This window comes from Gossypium hirsutum, chromosome A05 (genome assembly GCF_007990345.1).
Source record: "Gossypium hirsutum isolate 1008001.06 chromosome A05, Gossypium_hirsutum_v2.1, whole genome shotgun sequence".
In the NCBI taxonomy this organism is placed as follows: domain Eukaryota; kingdom Viridiplantae; phylum Streptophyta; class Magnoliopsida; order Malvales; family Malvaceae; genus Gossypium; species Gossypium hirsutum.
In genome coordinates, this window is record NC_053428.1 from 12,016,597 (window position 1) to 12,029,286 (window position 12,690).

A 12,690-nucleotide genomic window follows, 5' to 3' on the forward strand; every position below is an offset into this window, starting at 1 on the left:
AGTGTGTTATTTTTATAAAATACATAATTTTGGTAGTTTTTTACCTCGAACCTTGAACTATGAACTTCAAACCCTTGATTTCAAATCTTGAACTCTAAATTTCCCGAACTCAAACCCTGAACTTTATAGGGTTTGGCATTTGAGTTTGAGGTTTAGGGTTTAAAGTTTAAGATTCAAATTTAAGATTTAGGGTTTGAGATTCAAGTAAAGAATTTACCCAAATTATGTGACAATAACATAAAAAAATTTACTAAAATGTCATTAAATAATTAGAAAAAGACAATGGATAATTTTGTGGGAAAGAGTTATAAAATATTTGTGATAATAATATAATTAGTAAACCTAAAGAAACCAATCAATTTAGAAAAAAAAGAAAAAGAAAAGTAAATATGATATTAATACATATATATATATATAGATATTGATACATATAGATATAACAGCATATATTAATTTTTTGAATAATACTAAAAATATTTTATTTTTTGAGTTGCCTTTTCCTTTGAAAACATAAACTTACTAATTTAATTTTTTATATACATTTCCGTGTACATAAATTCTTAAAATATAAGGGTTTTTTTTAAAGTTACAAATATTGAAATAAAATTACTAAATTATTACAATAAGAAAGTTGTAAAAATTTAATTAAGCATAAATAAATTCATTTGGAAAAAATAATAATTTAAACACAAACAATTAAAATGGAATAATAAAATTTAAAATAAGTAATTAAAAACTTTCAATTATCTATCCCTATCTCTAACCTTTTAATGCCTAAATGGCCATTACTAATTTCTAATAGAAAAACATGAATGCACCACTAATACTCTTCATTCAACATTCAAAAAAAAAATCAACATTAATTCAACATTTAATGCCTAAACCCCTCATGACATTCATTCAACATTTAATTTCTAATAATTTTTAATGCCTAAAAAATTAAGAAAATTAGCATTATTGAATTTGATAATTAGGTGTTCGCGGTCTCAAGTTTGTAAATGTTTATAATTATATTTTGTTAACTTATAAACTATGGTTTTAAAATTAAAAAATTAATTTATGTTTAGAAAATAGTAGTAAACAATTTTCTTATGAACACTAAACAACGAAAAGTATTTTCATTTCTATTTAAGCTCTGAATTTTTGAAGAAGACAAAAAAAAAGAAGGAAAAATTGATATATGTAAACCAATTTTTTTATTTCAAAACAAAGTGTGAATGTATTGATATATTAATTTTGTTAAGAATTATTTTTTGAAAGATTTATATAAATTTTTATTAACAATAGTAAAATTGCTTCATATGAAAAAAAAATAAAGTTTTTACTTATTCTAGAATTATTTTTCAGAATTCAATCTCTTCAAAGCAAATTCGGTGAGAGTTCATGTACTGTTTTTTTAGAACTTGAACCTTGTAAAGCTAAAAAAGAAATCAAAATAAAATAAAACCATATATGAAAATAGATGAATATTTGTAATATTAGCTAACATGAAAATTTAAAAAAACCTAACAAGTGCAGAAAAATAAACTTTTTTTTTCTCATGAAAATTAATGTGTGTCTTCATTCAACATTTATTTTTCTCAATAAAAAAAGATAACAATGTTTTCCTTAAACTTTGAAATATAAACCATTAAAACGAATCATAAATTTTCGTTAATTTAGAGCTTAATCATTGGAGTCTTGAATTATTTTAAGTAATATTTTTTTTGAAAGAAAATAAAATTCATTAAAAAAGAAGCTAATACAACAGAGAGTAAAATCAGAGCATAAAAATTTCAAGGAAGCAGGCTTGAGGGTTTGGGCCGAATCTTCAAAACTGACTTCAAAGAATTTGGGCCGAATTTGTTTCATCTTCAACCGGTAGAGAAGCAATCAAACCATAAACTTTTTATATCTAAAAAGGTGTACATTGGTTCATAGTTGCATACAAGAAAAAACCTTTTATTACAATGACAGAATTTGGACCTTGTAATAAATGCATAAAATTCAAATAGCATTGATTTTATAAGAATAAAACAAAAAAATTCTATCGTCTCTGGAAATTTAACATCTTTATGGCCACAGCAAAGATTGTTCCAAAGAGAACTGCGAAACTAATAATCACAGCAGCAACAAATCCCAGGTAATCATGCCTGAAACCATAATAATTTCTCAAGTGCTGCTTCACTGTCTCATTGTTTCCATCTTCAAGCAATTCGTTTATATCTCCAAATTGTGAAACAAGCAATCCATACAAGGTCCAAGATACTGGACAAATCCAATAGTACCATCTCCACCATACTGGCATACTCTGTAATTGGTTTGAAACGAGTGAGAATAAAGCTTGTACTCAGTATTTGTGTATAGGTATATGCTAAAGAGACCAGCAACCTAAACCCCAGGTTTAATTCTGTTGGCTTATAGGCTTTGGTCTTCTTTGTATTGAAAAAAAAAAAAAAGATATCAAATTATTTAAAAGAGCACATACAGGTCGTGGGATGATGAAACCTGAGAAGAGATTCCATAATCCGTAGAATGCTGAGGATACTATGGCTGCAATGTGGTTGTTTGGTGTGACAGCAACAGCCATCATGCCATAGAAGGTGAAGTAAAGTAAGGTGAAAAGCATGAAGAAGATATACCAGAAGAACTTAGCAGCGGTCCATTCGAATCCGATCATGGAATACACTATAATGCCATACACAGAAGCTTGAACAAAAATATAAGGTATCTCTATTAAGACCTGCAGTGGCCAAATGTGGAGGCAATTATAATGCACGTAAAACTTTCTTCACGATTTCAACTACTCTTCGAAATGAGAAAATTACTTACCTGTCCAATGGCATATGGCATCGCAGAATACATTCCGGCAGCTCTTTCTCTATAAAAGACTGTCCTTTCTACCGACACAACAGGCTGCACAGATGAAGAGTTTTGGATACCGATGAACAGAACAGCAGCGTACATTGAACCCATTGCATTGGACAGATCTTGTATTTTTTTCCTATAATTTACAAGGTAGAGACAATTAGATACTTGAAGCTGACTGATGAAAACCAGTATTGAAGCCTGAGCTTTTGTAATTGAATTATTGCTTACGTTTTTGACCCAAGGTCCCAGAACAGCGTCCCAAACATCAATGCTATGGCTGTTGTAAAGAGGAATCTTACGGCAGTATACGGGGGGTTGCGCCAGTATGACCAGTGTTGCTTCCATAAACAAGCCGCACACTGACTCAAGAATGGTTGGGAGTACTGTGTTGCGAAATAGAGTTCCTTTGCACCAGGAGCAGGTTTGCTTAAATCTTCAATAAGAGCTTTGTTTCTCCTGAACAAATGACATGCCTCAGTAGCAAATTCAAGGTAGCTAAGATAAATAGGTCACATATATGTCTTATATATGCTAAACTAAAGTAATTAGTTGAATCTGGTTATTTATTACCTGTATAGGTCCGAGTTTTTGTAGATATCAGCAAAATCAACACCTAAAGATAACTCTTGCGCTGACGCCGTAACTTCCAACATCCACGTTGCGGGATTGTAGCCATCTTTGATTTTGCTAACCCCTTGAATTCCCTACAAAACATGAACATCATAATGTTAGATATAGTTTTCATGTGAACTCAGAAATGAATTCAGTATTGTCTTTCATTTAATCTCACCTCAAAATATTTGATAAGATATTTAGAATGGTGTCCTAATGGCCCCACATAGATTTCTTGTCCTCCACGTTTCATAAGGAATAGCTACAATTGCAATTTTATATTAGTTAGGCTATTACAAAAAGAACCAACAAAAAACGAAGCCACTCCTTTTGAAATTTAACTTTTTATGTTCTTCACCTCGTCAAACGCTTCAAATATGTCAATACTTGGTTGATGGATGGTACACACAACTGTTCTTCCAGTGTCCACTGTATTCCTAACTGTTCTCATAACAATTGCAGCAGCCCTTGCATCAAGCCCTGAAGTTGGCTCATCCATGAAAATGATAGAAGGGTTTGCCACAAGCTCGACTGCAATCGTAAGCCTCTTTCGCTGCTCCGTTGATAAACCATTTACACCGGGTAAACCAACTATGGCATGCCTTAATGAATCCAATTCCACAAGCTCCATGACTTCTTCTATGAACATCTGAAAAACATATGTGGAGATAAAACCATCAACATAATCCACTAGGAAAATATGTGGTTTTTATTGGGCTCTTTTGTTCTGGGTTTTATCCTAGATAAAGTGACATAAAAACTCTAGCATGTAACAAAGTAAAATAAGAGACTTGAAACAGCTCAGGGTTTCATAAATCTTAACCTTTCTGGTTTCAGCGTCAATGTCATTGGCTAATCGTAGCCAAGCGGAATAAACTAAGGATTCATACACAGTGACATGAGGAGAATGAATGTCATTTTGTTCACAGTATCCAGATATTCGAGCAAAAGTTTCTTGTTTCTTGGGGAAACCTGAAACTGTAATGTTCCCCTCGATATAACCACCAGTTTTTCTGCCAGCCAGCACATCCATTAGAGTGGTTTTACCAGCACCACTAACACCCATTAGAGCTGTGAGAACACCTGGTCTGAATGCACCACTAATACCCTTCAATAGCACCAATCTGTCATCTTCAGTGATACCTTGTTCTTTCATTTCCTACAAAATTTCAATTCAATCAAGGAACTCTCACATATCTGAACAATTGAACGTATGTGGTATTTGTAAATGGAACCTTATGTTACCTGTGGCATATCAACAGAATAGTAAATGTTTTCAAAAGTGAGAGAGTGCGGCTCAAAGGGAAGAACCATTCCCTTTTTCTTTTGGCCATTGGTCCTAAGAGTTGCGTCAGACAAAGAAAAGGACTTGGATGAGGAGGCGCTTCTTTGAATGTCATCTTGGATCTCTGCATGTCAATTAAATTAATGTTGCACATACAATGGCTTGTACACAAACATACCAATCCAAATATATATGAGCTTTCCGTACCTGATCTATTTACATGACTTGAGCTTTTTTCATGGTCTGTTAACTGAATGCTTCCACCAACACCATTGGCTTGATCATTGCTTTCGGGTTTTTCAGATATTACAGCTCGATTCTTCTCAAAGGCTACATATTTATTTGAAGAAAAAGAATAAAATATTAGCTCTCCCTACCAATGAGGCATAAATTTTAGTAGGTAAGCTATACTCACGCTTTAGATAGGTAAGAGCCAGAGTAAAGAAAACGTTGTACAATACTACAAATATAACCAACGCCCCTACTCCGAGCCAATACCAATATGATTCATGGAAGAAACTTCTAGACTTTAAAACTTGAAGTCCTATCGATTCGTTTGAGCCTGGAGGGACCTTCAATATGAAAGCATGCATAAAAAGATCAGCATATTTTTAAGAGACAAACCACAAATTATAGACATTTCAACTTCCAAAAGCATTACTCGACTCCACCGGTGCCCGAGGAACTCATTAACCATCAACGCATTTTGCCCATACATCAAAGGCGAAATCCAGTAACCCCATATCCACCAACCCCTTATGTCCTCTGTAGCATTAAACATAAAAGGTATGTTAAAACTGTTTAAAGCTTAACTTTCATTGAAAGATTTTTTTTTGGACTTATTATTATACCTCGTGCCAGGACAAAGCCACTTAATGCAAAAAGTACAAGTAAAGCAAATGTTCCAAAAGTGTTGGCAACAATAATGTTTCTAGCGGCTGATGCAATGAACCGAAATAATGAAGCAGCTGTCTGGCTAATGAGAACAAGGAGGAGGAACTGTCTTAAGAACCTGTGCCAAAAATTTTACTTCCACGTCAACTTGAATCAGAGCTAATGAGCAAGAAACTTTGTATATTACTATTAAAGTTCTTAAGATATATGTGTTGTCATTTATTTTTTCTACCTTTGAACATTCGGATCAAATCCGACAACGTAGTAAGTAATGAATACCCACACAGAAACTTCTATAAATGTCATAGGGATCTTCAAAATCCATGATGGTAAAGCATAGGCCCATGGAGGAAAGAATAGGAGGTCTCTTTGCTTGTAAAAGACAGGGAGCTTAGTAATGGTCATAGAAAGCTCAGGCATTCCATAGAACATGAGAAAAATCATACCAAAAAACAAGGCCCCCATATAGTTGCTTCCTCCTTGAACTGAATCTCGATCCATCTCAGTTCTCAAAAAGAGTGTCATGGTAATACAGGACACTATTGTGAGCTAGTAGCACAAATAAAAAAAGAAATGAATAAAAAAAGGAGTTAGTAAAGATCCTTAAACCACGATAATTGCAGTACAGACTAGAGAGTTTAAAAATGATTAGTACGCACTTGTATAATCTTGAAGATGTAGACGAAAGAGTTTCTCTTCATCAACAGAAGTTCTCTTGCAAAGCAAGCTTTTAGCAACTCCCATTTCCCAAGACCATATTTTTTTGTTGTCAAAGCAGCTGGGTGGCTCTTTGTTTTGTCAAACGGAGTTCCAAGTTCCTCTCCAAGTTTCATTCCCACATGGAATGACCGGAATTCCTCAGCAAATTCATTGGCCGTGATAAACCTGTAAGGTTGATCTTTACGTGCCCAATACTGCATTTGATCTTTCCTTGATGTAACCTGAAATTAGCAATGTTAATGTGACAGAAGAGTAAGTTTCTCACTATGAACAAGGGAATGAAACTTTGTCAAGACTTACCTCTTGCAAGAAATCAGCCACACCTTTTCTCTCAGGGCACTTAAAGCCCATAGATTCGAAAAAGCTCACCACATGTTCACGAGGACCCTGATATACTATCACGCTATCAGAAAGGAGAATAATGTCATCAAAAAGATTGTAAGTCTCTGGAGCTGGCTGTAGAAGGGAGATGAGTGCAGTTCCATTAAGAATGTGAACAGTTTGCCTGAGGGAGTTCACAATTTGGAATGTTGTAGAGCTGTCCAGACCAGTAGATATCTCATCCATAAAAAGTGCCCTGGCTGGTCCTACCAGCATTTCACCTAATTGCATTGGCAATGACATAATTAGATTTTGATGATAAGAAATTTTGTCTACCCTGATAATGGAATAAATGGTGTAATTGACTTCATGAACTACCTGTTGTGACACGCTTCTTTTGTCCTCCAGATATACCCCTCAACATTTCATTTCCTACCAAAGTGTCTGCACACATATCCAGTCCTAAAATCTGCAAAATTTAAATCAAAGATTTTCAATGTTAAGAACTTACCATGTTAGTGCTTCTTGAATAGATTTCAATGTACTTCAGTTTCTGTAATATTACCTTCATAATATAATCAGTGATTACATTTGCTTCCTGTCCTTCTGTTGCTACTGCCTGAAATGTTATGGTAAAGCAAATCAGGATGAATACAAGATTCTTTATAATAAAGATTCCTGTCAGACATTATATTATATTTCTGATTTTCAGTCAATTATATTTGGGAGAAAATTATCGTTGAACATATGCAACTAATTTTGCAAGACACCTTTTCAAAATGTAAACAAGACAGTCTTTTGCGAGAGAGGTATATAAGATGTTCATATTTAGCATTACAATGACTTCATGGTTCTTACCTTCATGAAGACATCAATATCAGGATCAGGTTTAATGTTTCCTTGTTTCTCTCTTCTTGACAACTCTGACAACATATCTGTAAACGCCCAAGACAACAAGATTTCATTCTTTGAAGATTTACATCATCATCATCATCATCATCATAATAATAATAATAATAATAAATGAATAAATAAAACAAGTGATAACATTTCCATCAAAAGGTCAAAAGAGAAACTCAGAAGGGATAGAAACCAAACTAACCATATCGGGTTCCAACCCCTTGGCATCTTGCGGAGAAGGCCAAAGTTTCCCTCACGGTCATTTCTCCTATGTGAAGATCATATTGACTGATATAGGCAGCAGTTCTCTGAGGCACAAACTCCTTCATGGTATGCCCATTGTATGTCACAGACCCCGAAAACTGCAACAGAATTTTCACTTTCAAATTAGAAACTAAAGCAAAGGCAGAACACAATGCAAAAAACAAGAAGCATAGAAAGGAAAATGTGAATTTTTTAGAGCACTTGGAGAGCAGGATCAAGCTTCCCAGCCAGAGCCAACAAGAGAGTGGTTTTTCCGGAACTTGGAGGACCCAAAAGCAATGTCATCCTATAATATATACATGAAAAGACTAATCATTGATTAATTCCAGGATGGCCCAACTTTTTATTTTAGAAGAAAAAGTTAAAATTCATGTGTTTGACGAGAAAAAAGATGACCAAGTTTACCTGCCAGGCTTAATCATACCACTGACATCTTTGAGGATGGTCAGCTTTTTCATTCTACTAGAAAGAATACCCATATTTATCAACACGCCCTTTAATCACAAAACAAAGTAAAAGGTTAATAAGAATCCTAAACAAAAAGTTGTAAAATGATGAATTAATTATGATTCTCCAGGTTGGTACCTCAAATATGCTAGTAATGAAATTAAGGAATGAAGGCAAAGCATTGGTTCCTACAAAAGCTTCAGCTTCAATATTTATATTTTCAAATCTGACTTCGATTGTGGGAAGCTCGATGCCAACCCTGAAAATTAGAAAAAGAAAAAATTCGAATGTAAATGATTACTGATACGCGAGAACAGGATCTCAATTAGACAAACTCTTTGTCTTCATTTGTGTCTTTCTAGTCTTTCCCTCGAATCATAAAAAAAAATACTTCTTTCCATTTCTTTTTTTCTAGTAAAAAGAAAATAACAGAAAAACTTCATACCTATCTATACGGTTCTTGAACCTCCACAAGAACCTTTCATTATCTTCGTCAGCAACTTTAACCAACCTCTCAAGTATAGTCTTCCTTTCTTGCCATCCAAGGTTAACAATATCAATTTCATTGGCACCACCTCGAGAGCTAGTCAATATACCTTTCCTGAGACGAGCAACAGTTGGTAGTCTCTCAATTGCAGCCCACTTCAAAGCTTCTTCATCATCCTCTTCTCGCGAAGACCTTGAAAACACGTCCACCCCACTGTTTTTCCATATGGAAGAGCTTCCTGATCTCAAACTTCCTGCTCGTAAACTTCCCCGTAAACTATTACTCGCTTTAAGAATATCTCCGGTCTCCATTACCTCCAACTCCCACCAATACAATTTCCAAAATTTCGCGTTCCTCCCAGCTCAAGTGAATGAATCAAAACAAAATAATAACGATAAATGGAGTATTAGAAGTTCGGTATCCTTTTGTTATCAGACTCTTTGTCTTTGAACATTGAGAAGAAAATGTGAAGAGTTTTGAAACTAAAATAACAAAAACCATTAAACCAGTATGAGAGTTGAGGAATAAGCTGATCCTGTAGCAAGAAAACTGGAGGTTTGTGATATTTATAAGGTTATATTATTAGCTAGAAGCCTAGAACTTTAAAATCATATGGCGAGTTCTTTTTTTAATTATTTTCTTTTTTATATTTTGTTCTTTGTTATATGAGAGGTTCAAATTTTTCAAGGTGGTTTTGTAGGGTTTTTTTTTTTGGTCAAAATTCAAACTTCATCTGAATTGTTTTCTTTTTAAAGGCTCACGTTTGATCTGAATTTTCTTTTTCCCTTGATTTGGTTAATGAATGAAAAAACTTTGAATGGAAATAAAAATAAGAGTAGGATAATAATAATAATAATAATAATGTTGAGATGAGTAGCATAAAAAAAGAATGAAAATCACCTGCCTCATTATTGTGGCTCTTTCTGTGCCCACATATTTCTTCAACAGTTCATTTTCACGGCATACCTCGGTTGACTTTAAAAGAAATTACAGTGAAGCAAAATTCCCCTTTCCTCTTTTTTAGCACCTTCCACGACTAAAACCTTTTTAACGACGTTGGTTGGGCATGACTTCAAATTTCTCTGGGAAAATTACATATATTGACCCAGTTGAAGTTGCCTAGGAAATCGTTAGACTCTTGTTTTTTTTCCAAGTTGTTAATCATGGCATCCCTTAAACATATATTCCACATTACTTTTTTAGCTTTGCATTCATCACTCTTTAATTTCAAACAATACTCTTTTCTGTTACGGTGAAAAAAGTTTATTTACAACTAATTTGGTTGATTGATTGTTCAAAGATCAACTATTTTGATTATTTTTAGGATATTATTTTTTCTAATAATCCTTTAGTATCTCAAACTTAATCTTTTTATTTATTTATAAAATTTAAATAAATTATTTCTAATGTCTAAAATGTGATCGTATTATAATAAGATCGGTGAGATACTTTTTAAATCAACGGTTGTGGTTAAAATATAGAAATGAAGAGATTAGTCATTTTATCAAGCTACATATAAACTAGAAAATTGCACTGGTGGCATGGAACCTAGTAAAAATACAATTTACTAGGGTGTTTACATTTTAATCAGGATCCAAGTAGTGGGCGTTAAGTCTCTTCTACGCAATAGGTTAATCCTGTCGGGTCGAATCACCCCAAAGGAACATGAAGGGTTTGAAATGTGTGCATCAGTTACGAGCTCTTTTATGCAACCCGTGACATTCTCCCCCACATGTTCTTCTGACACCCTCATCGTATCCTCGATGTGGAACTGATCTATCTTCTCTTAAACTGTCATAAAGCCTCGACAAGTTCTCAACTAGCCTCACCATCGAGAAGTTCCCCATTGGCGCTCGTTTAGACTTGCCTCTATTTGGATCCTCCTAATCCTCGTGGAAAGGCTTAAACATACTAACATGGAACACCAAATAAACCTTGAATTTTGCTAGCAACTCTAGTTTGTAGGCCATTTTGCCTACTCTCTTCAAAACTCTAAAAAGTCCCTCATATTGTCGTACAAGCCCCATGTGCAAGCCAGTGTGGCGCAAAATCAAGTGTAATTTAGCAAGGACTACGTCAACAACCTGAAAATACACAACATTGCAATTCTTATCAGCCCACTTCTTGTTGCACTTACTTGTCTTATGTAAGCAAGCTCTGGCTAAGTCACTCTACTCTTACTAATCTTTAGCAAATCGATAAGCTGCTAGATTGGATCTTGCATAATGGGTTGCAACAGCATTAGGTGTGAGTGACTATTGCCCCTTGAACTCTTTTTGGAACTTAACCCAAGTTCCAATTTCGATCCCACATTTCTTTTCATATGTGGACCTACGACGCCACCATAAAAGAGTGACATTAGTAAAATGAATGGAAGCAATATTTACCTTGCATGTAATCTTTGATGCTCACGGCACAAAAGCATTGCTCCATGTTCCACAATAAGTTGTCCACTTTCCTTGCGGATCTTGCCCCATTAAACTTCTTCGGTTTGGGGACATCAATCTTATGGCTCAGTGTCACACCCAACACCCTTTTACCCACAATGAGCTATCCCTTGAGCTCCTTGATTTTCGTGTTCAAAGTTGTCACTGTGGCTTCATTTTCTTCCTTTAAAACCGTCAATATGGCTTCGAGAGCGTCATTATTTTCTGTCAGCTTACCCAAAGCAATATTGAAGAGCGCTTGTAACATGTCCATATTGGAACTAAAGGCCTCCGCAACATATTCCTCAAGTTGCTCTTTCATCAAGTCCAGCTCATTAATGCGTCCCTCAACTATCTCGAATGTTTCATTCACCTCACCCATGGATTCTTCAACTAAGGGCTTCCGCATCATTCTTTTCTGTCAACTTACCCGGAGCAGTATTGAGGAGTGTTTATAATACGTCCATATTGGAACTAAGGGCCTCCATAACATATTCCTCAAGTTGCTCTTTCATCGAGTCCAACTTATTAATGCGTCCCTCAACTATCTTGAGTATTTCCTTCACCTCACTTACAAGTTTCTTAAGATTGACCATTCGACTTTCCAAAGCTGACAACATATACTTTGATCTATTATTTATCTCTCCCTTCCCAACATGGGTCTCCATCAGGACATTTTACTCGTCTACCTTTTTCATCATATCAATCAGCGCCTTTGAACACTAGCTCTGATACCAATTGTTACGGGACTAGAACTTTAGTTTGGCAAAACGTGCAATCTTAGGCGATTTTTTTGCTTCAAATTTGCCTAAACCTTACTCTCAAAATATGAGAATTCTCACAAAAATTCTCTAAGGCGTTGAAATAAAGCGGAAGCAACTTGAAAAGACAAAGGGACTTGAATCGAATAGAAAAGTGACAAAAAATAATAGCACACCAAGTGTTTGAGTAAATGCTCTCAAGAATGCTCTTAACTCAAGAATTAAGTGGTTACAAATGAAGGGGGAGCCTCTATTTATAGTTAAGCTCCCCTAGATCCAATAGTACATATTGTATTACATCACCTGCTGAGATTAGTTCTCATTTACAATATGAGATTTCTAAGGGATTTAAACTATATATATCTTTATCTTTTAGGATTTACAATAATTATCCTGATAAAAATACAATTTACTGGAGCGTTTACATTTTAACCAAGATCCAAGTAGATGGACCTTGAGTCTGTTCCAAGCAATGACCTTCCACCTACTTGGTCTCCAAGACCTCATCCTTGCTTATATATCCTCAATCATATCTACCCTCAAGCACAACCTCAAACGTAACAAACTCATTCAGGTTAACAACCTAAAGACTTCGATTTCATCTTTTTTGACCTCATGCTATAGCTTTTTACTCAACCTGAAAATGGTGGTGGTTAATATTACAAAATGGAAAAAGTTGAATTTGAGTAAGTTTTCTTCGTGGTTTTTCTCCCCTTAAATTGT

The 12,690-nt window shown here is 34.6% G+C and overlaps 1 protein-coding gene across 1 annotated transcript; it reads right to left on the reverse strand.

The window, feature by feature from the left end:
* Positions 1-1,861: 1,861 nt before the first annotated feature.
* Positions 1,862-9,435, reverse strand: LOC107944013 (pleiotropic drug resistance protein 1). Its single transcript, XM_016877828.2, has 24 exons — positions 8,739-9,435; positions 8,432-8,552; positions 8,252-8,340; positions 8,048-8,132; positions 7,785-7,944; positions 7,541-7,617; positions 7,248-7,301; positions 7,061-7,151; positions 6,662-6,963; positions 6,301-6,582; positions 5,874-6,190; positions 5,599-5,759; positions 5,409-5,512; positions 5,163-5,319; positions 4,955-5,077; positions 4,708-4,871; positions 4,286-4,621; positions 3,821-4,111; positions 3,641-3,724; positions 3,421-3,554; positions 3,079-3,306; positions 2,812-2,983; positions 2,468-2,722; positions 1,862-2,290 (listed from the first exon to the last, which is right to left on the reverse strand). Exons 1-24 carry the CDS (start codon positions 9,089-9,091, stop codon positions 2,027-2,029), a joined length of 4,404 nt encoding a protein of 1,467 aa, XP_016733317.2. The 5' UTR covers positions 9,092-9,435; the 3' UTR covers positions 1,862-2,026.
* Between the last annotated feature and the right edge of the window lie 3,255 nt (positions 9,436-12,690).

Bases quoted from the DNA above. Each gene is read 5' to 3' on its own strand.
- LOC107944013 (XM_016877828.2), bottom strand. From the start codon at position 9,091: ATGGAGACCGGAGATATTCTTAAAGCGAGTAATAGTTTACGGGGAAGT. The intron at 4,872-4,954 runs GTACGGAAAGCT...ATTGACATGCAG, and splicing joins AAGTCATGTAAATAGATCAG to AGATCCAAGATGACATTCAA. The intron at 3,555-3,640 runs GTGAGATTAAAT...CATGTTTTGTAG, and splicing joins ATCTTATCAAATATTTTGAG to GGAATTCAAGGGGTTAGCAA.